Genomic DNA, 20719 nt, shown 5'->3' with positions numbered 1-20719 from the left:
TACTTCTAAGAAAATGTACACAGAAAAGTTAAATCAACAGATACTTAAGATAGAGTTTGTGAACTCTAGTACACATTGGTGTCAGTAATGCCAGGCTACAGACATCTTTGTTCTCATGAACTTAAATACCAGGAAAGGTCAGTCAATAAAGATTAAGCTCAAAGGAAAGAACTCTGTGTCTGTGCTCACCTATGTTTGGAAATGATTTTGAACAGACTGGAAGTAGTGAACCAGTTTATTATAGGTTCGAGAAATTATATTTAATTGGCATCCTTATCTGTGTAAATCAACTTATCTTCCAGAAGTAGTTTTTATGTTTTTAGTCCTTAATGTTTGATGTTAGACTTATATCACTGTACCTAAGTATTCACTAAATATTATTTTATTTTTAAAAACTTGATTTTTAAATTTCACAAACAGTGCTGTAATGCAAATAATGGATTATTTTGCACTCCAGATATAAGTGGCAAAGTAGATTTGCTGAGTCATAGGGCTTGTGTGTTTGAAATTTTATACAAAATGCCAAATTGTCTTCCAGGTAGTCATTTACAGGTGGGTAGTCATTTATAGGTGGGTTGTTTTTTTTTTAAGATTTTATTTATTTATTTGACAGACAGAGATCACAAGTAGGCAGAGAGGCAGGCAGAGAGAGAGGAAGGGAAGCAGGCTTCCTTCTGATCAGAGAGGCCGACACAGAGTTCGATCCCAGGACCCTGGGATCATGACCTGAGCCGAAGGCAGAGGCTTAACACACTGAGCTACCCAGGCGCCCCTACAGGTGGGGTTTTTTTCCTCTTGTTTTAATTAAGGTGTAATTTATATGTCGTACATCCCACCCTTTTTAGTGTACAGTTCTGTACAGAAGTATATGTTCCCAGTGAGATAGTTCACCAAGTCCATCTGTGCACAGATCAAATGCCAGCAAGGTCCCTTGTGCCCATGTGTGTATGGCACCCAGCCCAAATCCTGCATCCCCTAAGCAGCCTTTGTCACTCTTCCCTGAAAGCTCATCCCTCCCATCTTTGAACTGTGCAGATGTTATATTTTATACTATTTTTTGTTGTTTGACTTTAGAAATTTTAAAGATTTTATTTATTTATTTGACAGAGAGAGATCACAAGTAGGCAGAGAGGCAGGCAGAGAGAGAGAGCAGGAAGCAGGCTCCCCGCTGAGCAGAGAGCCCGATGCGGGACTCGATCCCGGGACCCCGAGATCATGACCCGAGCCGAAGGCAGAGGCTTAACCCACTGAGCCACCCAGGTGCCCCGACTTTAGAAATTTTAAAATCAACACCTGAGCTGTTGATTGTATGGTTTTCCCTTAAACACTGAGCATAAGCCTTGATGTATAGAAAGCCTGGAATGTTTTTTTTAAAGATTTTAGTTTATTTTTAAATTATTTTTATTAATATATAATATATTATTTGCCCCAGGGGTACAGGTCTGTGAAGCCTGGAAATTTTTGAGTATTGCTCATGGATAAAATGCTAAACCAAGTAATGAAGTTGGTATGTTTCAAGTAACAGTGGGCAGAAGAATCAGATCATAGAATCTCACAAAATCCCATTTATCTGGAAGACTATTTAAGTAAGGTATTTATGGGGTACCTGGGTAGCTCAGTTGTTAAGTGTCTGCCTTCAGCTCAGGGCATAATCCCAGGGTCCTAGGATCAAGCCCCACATGGGGCTCCCTGCTTAGCGGGTAGACTGCTTCTCCCTCTCCTACTCCTCCTGCTTGTGTTCCCTCTCTTACTGTGTCTCTCTCTGCCAAATAAATAAATAAAATATTTAAAAATAAATAAATATGGTATTTACCCCTGAAAAGTGTTAAAGCTACGTAATTTGGAAAGCATATCTCCCAAGATTTTTAAAAGATGATTTTAGGAAACAAAATGATACATGAAATGTAAAAATTTATTCTGCAGTTCCCAAAACAGACTTGAAGTTCTTCTGGGTGAGAGGAATGATTCTTAACAGCTTGTGGCATTTGGGGAGTTAACTGACAAAAGCATACTTTGTATTTAGAAAATGTGATTGAGTGTTCATTTAATGTAATAGCTTTTTTATAGTTCTTTAACAAGTATTAATTACCTTTAACATAGTGTTTCTCCTGGCAGTCTTCTGGGTGGGTGGTTTATAAACTTTATTTAGGTAATAGAACACTTTCTTCTAATGAAACACTACACAGTATGACCTTAAATAAAATAAGAAAAGCAGCTTGTTGTGGGTGAGGTAGAAGAGAAGGCCCCATTGGATCTCCTGAGATACCCCAGTGAGCCTTAGGGTTAAGAGAAGGACACACTGAAGGCTGCTGTTCAGTACTTCAGTCTTAGAGTCTTGTCTCTTCAGCACAGAGAGAAGCCACTCAGAAGTGCGTAGGATGAAGTCCCTTTGCAACATAGCCTAACAGTGGCATTCCACTAGATTCTTGTTACAAATACTAGGAATTGTGGTAGAAAATGCAGTTATACTGAAATCAAAAAGTAGTAGTTCCTCAGATCATCCCTCTTTGCCCACTGTCAAACAGCATTACTAATTTAATATGTTCTCCCTGTTGCTACCTATCATATTGAGATCCATGAAATTATATTCAGTGCTTAATTGTGTGACAGATCCAAGTTTATCTGTCTCTTATCACATGTTTTATGGTAGGGTAAGTTTCCCCTCATTGTTTTAAAATTTCCTGTTGGGGGGGACGGGTGGGGAGGTGTCTCATCTCAGAGACATTTTTCTGACTGTTGATCTTTTTTTAATTAGTTAGTCAAATACTTCCTTCCCAGATTTCATTAGACTTCTGATTGAAATTGTATTAATATTTTCTATTACTTTGGGAGGTGACCGGTCATTTCATAATATTGAGTCGTTCCTATGGGTCTGTGGGAGTCCGTTTTGAGGTTTTTATTCTGTCTGACTGGTTTGTTTGTTAATGTTCTAGGAATTCACTGGTTTAATTATAGCGACTTTGTATGTGTGGTAATACCTGGTGAGGCTAATCCTCCTCTTATTTTTCCGAATAAACTTCATTATCAGCTTGAATCTTCCTTACTATGTTTATTGGCATTTCGGTTAATTTTTAAGTTAATTTAGGGAGAACAGACTTTTGATGGCTTTGAAAAATCTTAATTAGAAACAAGGGATGTCTTTTTCTTTATTCAAGGCTACTTCTGGATCTTGTGATTTTTTTTTTTTTTTAGTATAGATTCAGTCATATAGATTTTAGACATTTCTTGTTAAGTTTATTTTTAAGTTTATAATTGTTAGCTGTAAGTATTCATTTTCAACAAAGAAAAACACCATATTTTTCATCATAAATGAAGAAGTCACTTTGGATTCCTATTTCAGCCTAAAGCAGTTAGCATATCCAACATGTTTCATTTCACTTGTAATCAGGCAACTAATTAGATGCAAGATCTAAAAAACCCCCTTCTGTTTTGTAATTAATATATTTTCAGGGGAGAAGGGTGTAGGGTGGCAAATAGGTCACCAGCAGTTAAACCACTCTTGGAAAACATGGACATTACCATCATAGAAATTCCTATTGTAGCTAGTACCTGTTTGCAGGGAAGTGAAATAGTAGAAAATATCATACTCAAGAACAGATATTTAGGACTTGTTGCACTTTGGGTTTACTAACCCTTTTGATACTCTTGAGTGGGTACGTTTTGACCAGTGTGGCCAGATTCTGATTTGCACTGGCGTGGAATGTAGAACTTGAATTACTGAGTAGGTGGCAGCATCCGCACCATGGCAGAACATATGACAGGCTCGCTTTGTTTGTGAATGTGTCTTGATGGATTCTAAGACATTGTTGTAGCATTTGTCTAGCTAGTGAATAAATCTTTTTATAGCTTCAGAATTTTTAAATTTACTTATGGCTACCCACCATCTAACAAACTCTTGAGATCTGGAAAGATCGGTATATAGTTTGCAAAAGAAGGTGAAAGTTTCTTTGAGATTTTAAATCTTTTACTGAGTTTGAATAAACCACCTAGAGAACTTTTCCATTGAAAAAGATGTGCTCTTGGGGAGTTTTGCTTTATTTCTTCACTGTATCATTTCACTGTAATACTGAAATTTTAAGAAAAGTCCATTTATGTATTAAATTGAAATTTGTAACTGCAGAAAAGTATTATAGCATTAATAAACTAAAATGACTGGATTTACAGATTTGTGTAGAACCTGGCAGTAATCAGTTTAGCTGAGTAACGTGGGGAAAACTAACTCCTCGAAGTTCCTATTTTCTCCTCCTTAATGGTAGTATATGTGCACACATCCTAGTGCTGTGAGGATCCCATGAAGTAATTCTGTAAAGCATTTCGCATGGCTCCTGACGGTCTCTGTTCACTGTTGCAGTTGCTTCTCCCCTGACCCCCACTGCCTACTGCTACTGATTAAATAACTCTTGGGGATTTGGGGAGGTAGCTGTCTTTGAGAATTAAGGAATTAAAGAAGTATAGTCTCTTCTGCTATCATATTCACCTTTTTTGAAACTTGAATTTGTTCATCTGCAGTTGATAAATAGGGAAATATCAGTATAGTGTGTAAGTTGGGTCAATTTATAGGAGACTTTACCCAGCGATCGGGGAAGCCATTATTCTTACAGATAAAAAGAGATGAAGAGAAAAAAGATGGAAATTCAAATAAAATCTTAAAAAAAAAAAAAGATGGAAATTCTACAAGAAGGGCTTTCCTCTAGTGCAAGTAATGGCTGGTTTAGTGGCCTCAAAATCTGTGGCATTTTCCATTATGGTGAAACTATATGGGGAAGCTTAAGAGTTACAGATGAAGGGGGTTGGAAGATATTTCACCTGGTGTTTAAGAGGAAACCTACACCCGTTGTTTTTTTGTTGTTGTTGTTTTGTTTTTTGTTTTTTAATTTTATAGGCACTGTATACACTGACCTACATCTCAGTGGAAGAGGTGTGAGTCCGGGGTTTAAGGAGATAAAGGGTCGACCAATGTTTGGTTTTGTTGAAAATGGCGGTAGAGAGTTAACTGGGCTAGTATTCTTATTAGTGAATATTACTTTTTTTAATACTCTGGTTACCAAGTTTAATAGAGTTTCAAAGGTATTTTTTTTTTTCCATAAACCCCATTTTTTTAAGTGTGTAATTTTGGAGAATATGCTTTTCAACAACATGGTGGATGTTAACTAACTTAAAAACACCAGCCTATAACTATTAGGTGTAAGCTGGTGTTGATTGCAGCCATGTAGAACAGTAATTCTCAACCCATGGGCAGGAGACATTAGACAGTGTCTGTAGACATTTTTGGTTGTCAGAGCTGATGGAGGGAGTGGAGGTAGGGGGATAGGGCACAGATGCTAGTGGCATCTAGTGAGTCGAGGGACCAGGGATGCTGCTGATCATCCTGTAACACACAGAACAGACCCCTATAACAAAGAGTTACTCAGCCCTAAGTATTGATAGTGCTGAGGTTGAGAAATCTGCAGTAAGGGCTCTTGGGAAGTAGTAAACAGTAAATGCTATTTTTGTGTTGATATTTATGTTATTATAATAATACTTAATTCTGAAATATAAATTATTCTGTGATCTAGTCTCTTTCTATGCTTTTGATTATTTTTGTGCCAGGGCAGCATTGTTTATAGATTTTGCTAGATAATATAATCCCACCCAGTTTAGTTAGTTCTTTTCTTCTTCTTTTTTTTTTTAAAGATTGTATTTATTTGACAGAGAGAGACACAGTGAGAGAAGGAACACAAGCAGGGGCGTGGGAAAGGGAGAAGCAGACTTCCCACTAAGCAGGCAGCTTGATGTGGCTGCCATGATCCCAGGACCCTGTGATCATGACCTGAGCTGAAGGCAGACACCTAACGACTGAGCGACCCAGGCACCCCTGTTACTCTCTTCTTAATAATGTTTGTGGATATTAATATTCAAATTATTTTATTGGCTTCCAAAATTAATTTTTGTGAAATTTAACCTATTGGGATACTTGTACAGAAAAGATAGCCTTAGGATTTTAAATCTTTACTCTTTTTTTCCTCAAGTTTTCTTCTTTGAAAGTTTTGTAATTTCTTTATATAAACATAACTCCAGTTTTACTTCAGTGTTTTATATTTTTGTTCCTATAATAAAAAAATACATTTTTACATTGTATTTTCTTTGGAATGGCACTTGAATCTTTATACTATTTTTATTGTACTTAGTTTTTATGATTTCTTGAGATATAATTGACCTATAATATTGTGTAAGTTTGTTTACAGTGTGTTGATTTGATGAATTTATATATTGTAGAGTGATTATTGCCGTAGCTTAGCCAACACTGCTATCACATCACATAATTACTTATTTTTTGTTGTGGGAACAATTAAGGTCTAGTCTCTTATGAGCTTTGAAGTTTATAGTATTGTTGACTTATAATAATGATGCTGCATATTAAATCTCCAGGACTTACTAAATCTACTAGTTGGAATTCTGTACCCCTAAACAACATCTTCCCAATTTTTTTTATCCTCCAGCCCCTGGTAATCACCATTCCACCATCTGTTTTTATGAGTTTCGTTTTTTTAGATCCCATGTATTTGTCTCTTGTAACTTATTATTCCTTTGATTCATAACTTAAAACATTGGCCAGAACTTTCAGAACAATATTAAATAAAAATGGTGACAAATGGTATCCTTGTGAGTTTCTGAATTAAATATAACATAAAAAGTATAGTACTCTAATGGCTGGTACAAAGAAAATGAAAATGAACTGTGTTTAGAACAAAGAATATTTCTAGTTCTCTGGAAAGGTCCCGTAGGATGAGTTCCATACAGTTTTAGTTCTTCAGAGTCTTTGAACATCTTGTGCTCTTAGGATGGTAATACTGAAGAAATATTTTGTCCATATTTCCTTCCTTCCTTGTCCATATTTTCTAGAAACCTTAAAATATAGCTGGAGAGGTGCGCCTGGGTGGCTCAGTGCGTTAAAGCCTCTGCCTTCGGCTTGGGATGGCTTGGGTCATGATCCTGGGAGTCTCTGCTCAGCAGGGAGCCTGCTTCCTCCTCTCTCTCTCCACCTACTTGTGATCTCTGTCTGTCAAATAAGTAAAATAAAATCTTTAAAAAAATATATAGCGGGAGGGTTAGGGCTATCACATTTAAAATCATTGCTGAATCTACATTTTTTTTTCAAAATTATGAAGAACTTAGGAGCCAAAAACAAGGTGCTGTGTACACTTATGTAAGTAGTTGGTAAATACATTTTTTTAAAAGAACTCAGAAATTAGGGAGACCTTCATGGGCTTGTGTGGGACTAGATTAGAATTGCACAGATTATCATAAATGGAGGTGGGAAGCGAGATTATTATATTGACTAGAATGAACATGACTAGAATGAACATGACCAGATCATAAAATTAATCTTGGTCCTATCTCTGGCTCATATCACAGTTACTAAGACCATTGCTTAGCTAGCTTAGCTGAGAATTTAGTTTTATAGATTCTAAATAGGTTCTTAAAAGTTGTCCCCTGTGAAGAAGTGACCACACTGTGATATAAATGTAATTAATTATATAGTGAATCCAAAATGGGGAATTCTCATTAGCTGAGAGTGACTGTTTGGTATGGAACATTTCTGTGTTTGTTCTTTTGTCGTTGCTGCTGCTGCTATTTTGGTTATCATCCCATGTATTGTCTGCATTTTAGGTATTAGTATGAATGCTTCCAGGAATGCTTTATTACTGTTTGTGCGAATTTATTTAGAATTCTTCTTTTTTTTTAAAGATTTTTATTTATTTATTTGACAGAGAGAGAGAGAGCGAGCACAAGTAGGCAGAGCAGCAGGCAGAGGGAGAGGGAGAAGCAGGCTCTCCATTGAGCAGGGAGGCCGATGTAGGACTCGATCCCAAGACCATGGGATCATGACCTGAGCTGAAGGCAGCCGCTTCACCTACTGAGCCACCCAGGCGCCCCTTTATTTAGAATTCTTATACTGAATTATCTTTCTGCTCTGTGCTGCAGAATGGATGGATGGGACTGAAATGTATCAAGTTAACTAACTTGAATTCGGAAGTGAAGATGAGTTTTACCGTGACATTCTGGAATATGTAGTGTAATAGGTGCTTAATACGGAATAGCATCATCATTTAATCATCCTGATTTCATTTTATCATTACTTATCCTTTTTTTTTTTTTAACCATTTTACCTCTTGGGTTTTATTATTCAAAGAATACAGGAAAGTGTAAGTGTGTCATTTAGCTTTCTCAAGTTTCATGCAGGTTGTAAATTTTGGGGGTTTTAATGAGCTAATGTTGAATGTCTTGGTTTAGTTTGCTGAGAATCATAATCAAAAACAATGAAAAATGAAGTCCTTTCAAACACTTGAGATCTCTTTGGCCTGGTACTCACTCTGTTCTGCTTGTGCTTCTTTATGTTGGGGGTGGAGTTTGGCTCTGTGGTTTCCAGCCTTTGAACCAGGGGCAAGCTGGGCGAGCCCCACCCTGATGGTAGTGGCTGACTTAGGAGACCTGCGGGCAGGAAGGCTGGGTCTGCCACCCTCCCCTGTCCCCTCTCTCCTGCTGAGCCGCTGATATCTGCATGTTGCTTTACTAGGACTGAGCGCTGCAGAGACTCATAGCCGGGGTTTGTCAGTCACTGGGGGTATTTAGCTTTAGAGTGTGTCAGTGCAGGGCACTCCGCCTCCTGTTACAGATGCGGTGATCAGAAGTAACACAGAGCCGACCCAGCCCCCAGTTTAATAAGAAGTCCATGCCTTCTTATTAGGCTTCTTATTCTCTCAGACTCCCAGTTGCCTCCCAACTCTCTTTTCCTGTCCTTTCTTTGGACATTGAGTCCTGCCTGATAGTTGCGGAAGAGGAGAGGTTCATAAACTCTCCTCTTAGTTATCTCCTCCCATTCCTCTTAATGTACTCTGGACAAGAAGAGCTGCTTTTCACCCTATCCCATTTTAAAGCCACATGATTTTGCTCACGTTCTCATAACTTTTAAGTCCTTCTCCTTGCCAGTGCACTCAGACCCTTCAATTCTTTTTTTTTTTTTTTAAGATTATTTATTTGAGAGAGAGAGAGAGAAATTGCAAGCAGGGTGAGAAACGGAGGGAGAGAATATTCAAGCAGACTTGTGCTGAGTATGGAGACCAATGCGGGCTCGGTCTCATGATTCTGAGATCGTGGCCTAAGCCGAACCAAGAGTCAGATGCTTAACCAACTGCGCCACCCAGGTGCCCCTCGGACTCTTCAGTTCTTAGCAGAAGATCCATCCCCTTTATGACATCGTTCCCTAACTAGTCTGAAGTGATTTCTCCAATCCTCAGAATCTTGCAGCCATTCCTTCCTTCTTTGCCCTCTCTGTCTCTTAGAGACCGGGAAGAGGAGGAGGCAGAGGGGAAAAACGGTCTCAAGCAGACTCCCTGCCGAGTATGGAGCCAGACGTGGGGCTCCATCTCCCAATCCTGAGATCAAGACCTGTACCAGAACCAGGAGTCGGACACTTAACTGACTGAGCCACCCAGGCACCCCACTTACAGCCATTTCTGTATGCCCCTTATGACATCTGTTTCTTTTCATTTGTATCAGTTACTTATGTGTTAGTTTCGCTGTAGTGGAAGTGTCTCACGGCAGGAGTGCTTTCCTTTTTGTCTTCGTATCCCTCAGCATGAGGCTTCGTGCCTCACACATACAGCAGGTACTCTGGAAATAGAGGTTACTGACTAAATGAAGATCTCAAATGCTTGGTTTAGTTGTATTATTATCCACTCACTTTACAAAGTGTCCATCTGCTGTCTGAAAGAATGTACCAGAACCACAAACATTGACCTTACATTGTGAATGCTGTGGTGACCACAACACCATATGTGACAGTTGCCTTGTTAAGTAACAAGACTCCATTTCCTTTGTTCTCGACAGGAGAGTCAGATGAGAGGGAACAGTCCAAATTGGAAGTTAAAGTTTGGGATCCAAATAGCCCACTTACGGATCGACAGATTGACCAGTTCTTAGTTGTAGCACGGTAAGTATGGCACTATTGAGTCAAGAAGTATCTTTTCTTTTTAGAAGAGAATTTATAGGTGTATGTATATTCCTTCCCTTGTATTCTACCTTTTCCATTGGTTGTGCTCTTTTTCTAATTATGTGAGAAGACCTAATTATATATCACACCACTTCCTAAATATGATTAACCATTAGTTTTTGTTTGAGAATAGATTTATTAACTTACTGATTAAGAAACATAATAAATGCTTCTTATAAAAATTTGACCACTAAGGAACAGTATAAGTGAAATTCAATATCTGAAATCCCTTGTCTTTAATTAGAGCAGTTATCTCGTTTACTCTAGACTGGAACTATTCAGGTGTCAGTGGTAATGTGCACCTTGAATTCCTCTTACAGCACTTGCCTATGAGTAGGGCCTATTGCTAAGCCTATGGCTTTCCTTTGAGAGTTTTATAAGCCTTTATAAGGCTGTCTGACTGACTTGCCACCACCCTCACCCACCTCCCCTTTTAAGAAAATGAATGGGACAAAAATTCATTTTTATTTTTCAATTATAAAAGTTAAATGATGCTCATGGGGGAATTACTGCAAAGCAGATGGTAAATGAGATTATCATAGCATTGTAAATAGTGGAAAAATTGGTAAGTGAATTGAGGCATATTCAGGGGTAGAATATTACTTTACAACAATGAAAATGAATGAATTAGAGGGATATATAGCAATGAAATAAATCCCAAAAATAATGTTAGTGAAGATAGACATGGTATGATCACCGATAAAAAGTTTTACAGTGTACAGACAGTGTCTCATTTCATGAGTGGGCATTATAGATGCATATGCTTATTACATGTATGAGTTCTAGGAGTGGGAATAGGAGGCTCTAAAATTTCTAGTATTTATTTTCTTAAAAAATTAAACCAAACATGGCAAAGTATTAGAGTCAGATAGATGTAGATATGATTAGAAGGGTCTTCATTATGTTCTGTAATTTTCTGTTGAACTTTTATCATAACACAAAGGGGAAAAGGACCTCAGCCCACCTTAGCACTGTCCCTAGTGTCTGTCTCCTTGGAAGTCACACTTCATGTTGGTGGCTGGGTGTTCAGACTCCAGCGCCCGCACACCTGGCTTCTGGTGATTGGATGGAGACCTGAAGTACATTGTTGGGGAAGCCAGTCCAGGGGATAGATGAGATTGAAGATTTGGGAGAGGGAATGAATCATTGGTGGAACCACACTGGCCTAGAGACTCCAGACAGGTTATCCAGACCTGGGATTATTTAGTAGACATTGCAGTTTCAAATTTGATTTTCATGGTTTTTTCCTCTTTCTGATCGCCAAGGACCATAACATTTCCTTTTTCCTTGAAGCCAGCATGAGAGACACCATGAGAGACACTACCAAAGAGATGCACCTGGCCCTTGTTCAATTTTTGTTTTAAAAAAGACGCTGTAAATACAAATGAAGACCATAATCAGATACCATTGCATGTCCCACTAGAGTGGCTAAAATTTAAAAGGCAGGGCATTGGTAAAGAGGGGGGGCAGCTGGCTCTCCCCCGTCATGCTGGTGGGAGTGGAAGTTGGTGTCATCCGACACCCACATCCTTTACGTTTCACTCCTTAATGTGTACTCAGCAGACGTGCATACATGCACCTGTGCACCAGAAGATACACATACAGATGGCATTAATGGCACTACCCAGAGTAGCCCCAAACTGGACGCAGACATCCATCAAGAGAGTAGGGCTGGAGAAGGGGCATCAGACAAAGAAATGCTCCATGGCAAGGAGAATGAAGGAACATGGCTATAACCAGTAGCATGCCTGAGTCCATAAACCTATTTTGAGCAGAAGAAGCTGGATGTGAAAAGAGTACATAGTATGTGGTTTTAGTAAGTTCTCATGTGAGCAAAACTAACCCATGGTGTTAGAATCCATTATGGTGGTTCTCTTTTGGGAAGAAGAAGGGAGTACAGATCGGGAAGGAGCATGAGGAGTCTTCTGGGGTGCTGTTGGCGTTCTGTTTCTTGCCCTGGGTGCGAGTGACATGAATGGGTTCAGAGCAGTACTGTGTATGCTTTTATAAAAGCACCTGTGTTATATGTTGATTAGGACATTTAAAAAATTTCTTCCTTGGCTAACATGCTTAAAATACAGACAACAAGGAAAGGGAATAAAATAAAACACAAGGAGCAAGCAGCAAGTCTTGTGTTCAAATTTCATGCTTTATCTATGGGAAGGCCTACTGAATCATTAAGTGAAAAAAGTAATGTAATTGTTTTTTGTTTTGTTTTAATGGAAGTCTGTTATATCTTGAGCCCTCGTAGGAAGATGTTGCTACAATTGATGATACCTCATTTCAAGGGAAAAAATGTTATTGGGATTTCACAATTTGGGCTAAAAAAATGATCAGAGCTTGTTTTGCAATAATTGTCAAACTCTGCAGCTTTTTTACTTCTCATTCTTTTGAGTACAGCTCAGTACCAAATTGTTTACTCCATGGCATTTCGTAAAGGGTCTTTCTTTTCTTTGTGGCACACAAATCACTTTTTCCTCCATTTCCTTATAATGACCCATATATCATAAATTGGCTTGTTGATGCTTTAATCTTACAGAAAATACTTTTTATTTAATATTTGATTCTCAAACACCCAAGAACTTATTTGACTTTTTTTTTTTCTCCCTTTCCTTTATTTTTCCTCCATAGCCCATATCCGTCGGACAGCTATATTGGCTGTGTAAATTTACCTGTGTAAATTTACCTGTCTTCCTGTGTAAAGAAGAGTATTGCCCAAGATGAGCCCCAGCCGTAAAGATGATGGAAAGTAATCCTCTGCAGTCTGTTTAGAGGATTACCTCTTAGAGGCTGATACACTTAGGGATGACACATTTCTGAGATTGCTAGATGCAGGCAGAGATTGATTTCATCAGTGTGCTGTCCCCTAAGCCAAGGCACATTGTCTGGTGCGGTCCACTCCAGGAGATCGTCCCTGAATGACCGTTCCAAGAGCAAGAAGGAAACAAGTCTGCCTGGCCTGGAAAGGAACTGTAGTGGGGACGAAAGTAGCACTCTTCTTGGCCAACACTGTTCTTTGCACAGGAAGAAATGGGGGCATCTTACCCAAGGCCCAGCATGCGTTGGAGACAAGGCTGAGACCCACACTCAGACCTCAGATCCCAGCCCCTGAATCCTCACTGCCGACTTTGACAATTTACATGCACTACCCAAATGCATGTTCTTTGTTTTTTTGTTTTTTAACATAAAATAACAGCAGAGCCTTAATTTTTCCTCTTTGCTTTTGTGGATTATTCAGTGCCGTGGGGACATTCGCTCGAGCCCTTGATTGTAGCAGTTCTGTGAGGCAGCCAAGTCTGCATATGAGCGCAGCTGCGGCGTCTCGAGACATCACCCTGGTAAGTTGCTTTTTGAAGTTTAGGCATTTTATTTCCTCTGCTTCTTCAGTTTTAAAGCTAGCATGGCATGTTGTAGATGGGAGAGCTTTCTGGCTCTTCGCCCTGCTAACTGCTAGGTTGATTTGGCTTGCCTGATTGGTTAACTGGGGTTAGGGTGCCCCATTCCTAAGTCCCTTCTTGTGTTTGTGAGCTGAGACAAGTGAGAGTGACTGTTGATGGAGTCGCTGTGAAATGGTAAAAGAATGTTCTGGGGGAAACAGCTTAAGATTCTGACCCATCTCTTTTCACTTGTATGCTTTTTTCCTTGTAGTGTACTTAGATTGTTGAACAGCATATATACTGCGTATGTACATGTACAGCGTATATAATGCTTTACAGTTTTTTCCTTAGATGTGACCACCTCTTGAAACTATTGCTAAAGGAGTTATTCTGTTGTCATGTCATTATTCAGTATCAATATTTAAATTTTCGTGTCTGTTCATTAGAAAGAGTTTCTGGTTTTGTGCATTATTTCATTACATTACGGTTGCTGCTTCTAAGACTGTTTCCTTTTTTTCCTTTCCTGATCAAGCGAAACTTCCCATGTTCAGTTCATACCACTAATGCCTACTGTAGCCAGGCACTGAGCTAGGCTCTTGGCTTCTTTCTCTGCACCCTCCAGCAGAGTGGACCTGCAGGTTTTTGCCAATTGAAGTTAATCTGTATTTGACTACCATGACAAGCATAGTAGGATGCTCATTTTACAGATGAGAAAACTGAGGTTTGGTGAGGTTAAATTATTTGACCAATACCCATCACATGTAATAAATATTCCTTTTTTTCCCCCCACAATACCATGGCCCTTTATAAGCAGCTTATTCGTGTAGATCATCTTGCCTCTGCAGTTCCCTGAGACCATTTACTAATGCTGGTTACACCATCACTCATGACAGCACATTGTCCATCCTGCCTCTTCTGAGTACTAGTTTCTGGTATCTTTAAAGTTACCACTGTGCTCTGTTGATGATGAGCACAAATGCAAGGCTTGCCTAGAATATGCAGAAAAAATGTGAGTAATAATTTGTTTTTGGGTTCTGTCAAATTTATCATTTAGAGTTTTATGGTATAAACTTAAATACATCTTCCAGTACTGTCTTCCTTTCAATTCTTCAGGCCATAATCACTACCAAATAAAATGCACCAGAAGTCCTAAAAATGTCTCCTCTCAAAATATATCTAAAACCTGACCATTCCTCTCTGTCTCAAGTTCTTCAATGCTAATCCAGACCTTCTCACTTAGGGTGCTGATTTTCAGCACCCCGTAACAGGTTTTCCCAAGTCTGCTCTTTAAGTTTCAATTTTGTTTTCTGATGGAATGGAATACAGTGACACGTTTTACTACTTTCTGGTTCTATTCCAATTTGAAATGCCACAATAATATAAAAACAACAATAATATAAAAACTCATACTGGAATGCACATCATATTTGTTTCTTACCAGGCTTTCTTACACTATAGATGATGGTGATAGCATGAATACTCCATAGCCATTACGGAGCACCTTTCTTTATGCTTTCTCGGAGACTAGACTCTTGTTCAGAAAAGCACGTTTTGTTCTCTCCATTGGTACATGAATATTTTATATAAAAGTTTAGGAGTTTCAAAATAGGTTCTTTCTTTGTTTTTTAGAACTTATAGAGTACTTTACTAAAGGAGTGAGATACAAATGTCATGTTTGTAAAAACCTTCAAAATCCTGTCACTGATACTTTTGTGAACTAAAACTGTATGGGATCTAATCACCACCTACATTTTTTTTCCCCAATTCTAAAATCAATGTATGCTTTTATGAAAAATTGACAAATTTAGTACAGCAGCAGCCAAAAAGAAGTCTTGTTCTCATTACCCAGAGTAGAATATTCTTACCATTTTGTAATATTTCCTTTCAGCCACTCTTTGTGCATTATAAACAGTAATACCAGCAAATTACGGAATAATACAGAGGATAATGTAATAAAACTCCACATAATGCCACCTAAAACAAATGTTCATATTTTAGTTCTTTGGATTACAGAAAATTTCAACCATTATACTGTTGAGTCTCTAATATTCTCTCCGTAGTTGCGTTCTGCACCTCTGACGCCCTTCACCCCAGCCTCCCGTCAAGAGGCAGCCACTGTAACAGATCTGCTGTGTTATCTACACGTAGTCCGTGTTTTTCTGGTTTCACTATGTATTTGTGTGTCTGAAAACAACATAAAGATTGTTTTGCATGGATTTCAATATACTTTATGACATTTTGCTATTTGCCCGTTATTATAGCTATAATATATAGAGTTATATATAGCTCTGTTAATAAACACATGCCCAGCTCACTCGTTGTAAGCATTGGGTAGTATTTGTAGTACTCCTTCATGGTCTACTACACCACATTATTTATGTATTCTCTTAACGATGAACATCTGGAGTGCTTTAAAAACATTTTTTCTTTTGCTGCTACCCATAATGCTGCATTGAAAATTCCAACACATATCCTCTGTGAGTGTGTGTGTGTGAGCTTTCTCCCATAATAAGAATTGGAATAGTGATTCATAGGGTTCTGCTCACTTTGAATTTGACCAAATGCAACCACGTTATTGTGCACACCAAGGTAGAAATTTATAATCCCACAAGCAGTCAGTGGATGTTTGCCTTTCCTCATCCATTCTTTTTTTTTTTTTTTTAAAGATTTTATTTATTTGACAGATCACAAGTAGGCAGAGAGGCAGGCAGAGAGAGAGGAGGAAGCAGGTCTCCCCATTGAGCAGAGAGCCCGATGTGGGGCTCGATCCCAGGACCCTGGGATCATGACCTGAGCCGAAGGCAGAGGCTTAACCCACTGAGCCACCCAGGCGCCCCTCCTCATCCATTCTTATATTGTCTTCAACCTTGTATATTTTCAGGCTAAAATTTTTACTAACCTGATGCTTCTCTCATTTTCATGTGTTTTTTTAATAAGGTTAAGCAAGTTTTCATGTGTTTATTGGGTCTTCAGGGTTTTTCTTCTTTATATTTTAGATTCATATCCTTTGCCCATTCTTCACTTGTATTATTATTTTATTTTTTTCTAATAACTTTAAAAGGTTATTCATACACATGATTATAAATATATCTAGAGTTTATTTTTAAGACGGGAATGAGATGTAGAACTCATTGTGATTTTTTTTTATCCTCTATGGAAAATAAATACAGCAACACCTTTTATTGAATTGGTTGTTTCCTCATGATTTTGTAATGCTTTCCTCTCTCTTACTTCAAGGTTTCAGATATGATCAGGTCTGCTTCTGGATTTTTAACCTATTCTCTTATGTTCTATTGATCTGTCCATCTCTGTGCAAGCAACACATTATAAAAAAGCTGATAAGACCCACGTGAAACTTCTTGTTAACACACAGTGGAAGTCATTTAAATGGGAGTTTTGTACTTTGCCTCCTCCCAACATGTTTTTCCTAACAATATAAAATGAACCTTTTCATATCATAAGTATCAGAAAGGTTTTTTTTTCTTTTTAATGTTACATGACCATGCTTGTATAGATAAACTTGTTACTTACATAGCCAGTGTCTTGTGGTTTAACACTGTTCTTCTGAGAGAATGCTTACCAGATCATCATGGCCAATGCTCTCCCTGGTGTAGTGCAGCAGATTCCCTCCCCAGTCAGGAGTGAAGGGGCAAGGCCTAGTCTTGAGAAGCTACAGAGCTCTGTGACAGTCGGGGCGGTTCGCCTGGAGCTAGGTGTGAACAGGTGAAGAGCCGGTGCGTGGGCTCTTGGTTCCCGTTCCAGCGACTCTCTGCTTCCCCCTGGTGGTGCCTGGTGGGACAGCGGGTGAATTTTTTTCAAAGAGGGCAGTTTTTCAGACTCAGTATTTGTTTCTGTCCGTGAAGGCTGTTTATAGAAGTACTTTAAAGAGAACATGACCTATGTACCTTAATCAGTCTAAACATCATTCTGTGTGTATCTGCTGCAGTCCTGGCCTGTACGCTCCTAGGCAGGGGCTTTCACATGCTCCAGTGTTTTCGTTTCCTTTGGTGTTTAGCAGTTGGGAAGCCACTTTGTATTGACATCTATTATCTTAAATTGTTTACTACTCTAACTTAATTTTTTAAAGCAGAAATGTCCTCGGAGGCCCAAGAAATTGTGCTTTGTCATGTTTGTACAGCTGGTTTCAGAGACAGGATTTGATCTGTTCTTACCTCTAACTGATATATTCCCTCTCCCAGATTACCTCTTCTCCCTCACTCTCGTTAAAATGGTTTGGGCTTAAAAATCTGTATTGTTGTCTGTCTTGGATTAGGCTGCACTGAAGATCTTCTCTTTTGTCTACAGCATTGCAATGCTTTGGTTTCCTGCTCAAACAACTCTAGGTTCAGCTTTACTTGGACTTCTATATGTTGTTCTTGGGTTGAGATTATTATTATTATTATTATTAAGATTTTATTTATTTGAGGGAGAGAGAGATGGTGAGAGAGAAGTGCACAGGTGGGGAGGAAAAGGAGAGGTAGGCTCCCCACTGAGTAGGGAGCCCAACGTGGGGCTCAGGACCCCAGGATCATGGGCTGAGCCAAAGGCAGACCGTTAACTAATTGAGCCATTCAGGTGCTCCTTTGGTTGAGATTATTTTCAATGCCATAAAACTGACATCTTTCAGAGGTCACAAAAGCAGGAAGAAATTAGTGGCCTTTGTTATTTCAGGTGCCATGACCTGCACCTCTAATCCTGTTTGAACAGTGCTATCATGCCTTCTCTTTGATGTTAACATATAAGATCCTGGGGCATTACTATAGAAGTGAGAGGGAGTGGCTAAATATTGATTAGTTATAAGTTGCTAACATGAGTCTTACAGATTGTTTTATCATATGAAAAGCTGATAAGTTGTTTCATGCCATTAAATGAAAATTAGATTCATCATTCAGTTGAATTTGGAGAGTCAAGGTCTTATTTTTTCTGTCAGTGTTTTCAGGTCTGTATAGATCAGGTTAGTATCTATCTCCGTCAGGTGACCAGTCTGTAGCTGAAGACCTCTCATTCAGAGGTGGAGTTCTAGAACTGCAGGGCCTTGGGCAGGGGGCTGTTCTAGGTGATTTTCTCTGTGGTTTATCCTGTGAGAACTACTGTTGGCTTTCAGCATTCCTAATCCAAAGCATCTGTTTATCTTAGACTCTGTATGCTGCTTGTTGAGTCACCAGTCCTGTTTTGGGAGCAGGTATTTAAGCTGCCTGCAGATCCTTAGGTCTGACATCTTTTTTCCAGATCTGGTAAAATCATAGCTAGACTGAATTTCAAACACTACTTTAAGATACATGATAAGATACCCAACTTTTGTAGCAACATGGACGGGACTGGAAGAGATTATGCTGAGTGAAATAAGTCAAGCAGAGAGAGTCAATTATCATACGGAGCATATGTGGAGCATAACAAATATCATGGAGTACAAGGGGTGTTAGAGAGGAGAAGGGAGTTGGGGTAAATTGGAAGGGGAGGTGAATCACGAGAGACTATGGACTCTGAAAAACAATCTGAGGGGTTTGAAGTGGCGGGGGGTGTGGGAGGTTGGGGTACCAGGTGGTGGGTATTATAGAAGGCATGGATTGCATGGAGCACTGGGTGTGGTGAAAAAATAATGAATACTGTTTTTCTGAAAATAAATAAATTGAAAAAATTAAAAAAAAAGATACATGATAAGATTTATAATTGTTAAAAAATGGAAGTTGTCATGAAGGCTCTATGGATTTCACCCTCATTTCATTAAAACGTAACTGTGTATTTTGTACAATAGGCAGAGAGAGAAAGGAAATCAGTTTACAGCCTACATTGACCTCACTTCTCCCCTTTGTGAAAACAGAATTCCTTAGAACAGAGTAAATCCAGAGGTGATCAGTAAGTGGTGGAAGACCTAGCCTGTTACTTCCTGTTTGTGGTCTCTACCCTGTGGGTGGAGGGGCCGAATGCCATGTGCACTGGTAGGGAGCCTCAGTCTCTGAGAACAGGTAATTATATATGTATTAGATTTCTCTTTTCCTTGGATCCTGAGGGCTAAAGCAAGTTGGAGGACAAGATCTTAGAAGAAGAGTTTTTTGAGTTGTTCAAGGCCTTAGAAATCTTCAAGGATAGATCATATTAGAGATAATATGAAGTAACTTGTATAAAGATTCATATTTAATTAGTGACAGAATCAGTACTAGAGACAGGTTTTGTGATGCTGAGTCTGGTTCTGAGAAAGGTCAGGCTGTGTTGATTTTGTAGGGAGGAGACTGCATCCTGGAACATCTCTAATTCTTCTATCTGATCTTTTAAAAATGCACTTCTGATTTTGCTGTCTCCTATCTTACATTCTTTTAGTGGCGTTTAATTGCTTTCAGGGTAAAAACCCATATCCTTAAAACAGTCAAAAATCCCCACCACCGTCAACAGAAAACCTGTGGGGTTTTATCTGGCCCCTCTCTAGTCCCGTGCTTGCCCTGACACTTTTCCTCTGTGTCCTCTGGGACCAGCCAGCCTGTAGCCTGCCTTTGGTTCCGTGGTGTGCCTCCTGCCACAGGACCTCTGCAACTTCACTTTCCTTTGCCTGGATGCGCTCACAGCTCCACCGTAACTCTTCTTTCTTCCTCTCTTGCCTAATCCATCCATCTACAGCAGATTACTCTGTGACGTGCTCATGTAGAGAACCAACCACATTCCTCCATGTTCGTTGTTTGTAATTAAACACTTATTTTTGTGATTATCTCATTAATGTGTGTCTCTCGCTCTCTTCTTCCCCTTCCTTACATATTGGCTTGTAGCATCCATTAGTATAGCGACTGTATCCTCGTTATCCTCACTGCTGAATTCCCAGCACCGAGCATAGTTTTTGGTATATATCCTAGATGTTCGTTAAATATCTGAGAATGAATAAGACAGTAAGTTTTATTAAAATAGGTCACTAGAGTATGTCTTTTAAGATTTTATTTATTTGACACACAGAGATCACAAGTAGGCAGAGAGGCAGGCAGAGAGAGAGAGAGAGAGAGAGAGAAGGAGGAGGAAGCAGGCTCCCCGCTGAGCAGAGAGCCTGATGCAGGGCTCGATCCCAGAACCCTGAGATCATGACCTGAGCCGAAGGCAGAGGCTTTAACCCACTGAGCCACCCAGGTGCCCCTGGAGTATGTTATTTTTGATAAAGTGTTACTTAGCATTTTAGCCAATCTTTTACTGAATTCATCTCATCACGAAGAGTGATTACATATATTTGAATTTCTAGCTTCATTGTGTCATCAGAGCTGAACAGACACAGTCTAAAGACCAGGAATTATAGAAAGTTTTAGGCATTGGATATACTTGTTTAAAACCTGTG

At 39.1% G+C, this 20719-nt stretch overlaps 1 protein-coding gene across 2 annotated transcripts in view; it reads left to right on the top strand.

Moving 5' to 3' along the window:
- The window catches only part of MTA3 (metastasis associated 1 family member 3), a 161638-nt gene that overhangs the window by 81795 nt on the left and 59124 nt on the right, over positions 1-20719 (top strand). For both annotated transcript variants that reach the window (XR_006386011.1, XM_044261670.1), the window contains exons 7-8: positions 9871-9973; positions 13272-13371. Coding sequence is in view for 1 of the 2 variants with exons in the window: in XM_044261670.1 (XP_044117605.1) it covers positions 9871-9973; positions 13272-13371 (203 nt within the window). In the remaining variant the exon portion in view is untranslated. The remainder of the gene's footprint in view (positions 1-9870; positions 9974-13271; positions 13372-20719) is intronic.

This window comes from Neovison vison, chromosome 8 (genome assembly GCF_020171115.1).
Source record: "Neovison vison isolate M4711 chromosome 8, ASM_NN_V1, whole genome shotgun sequence".
NCBI lineage: Eukaryota > Metazoa > Chordata > Mammalia > Carnivora > Mustelidae > Neogale > Neogale vison.
This window is presented reverse-complemented; position numbering and strand designations above follow the sequence as displayed.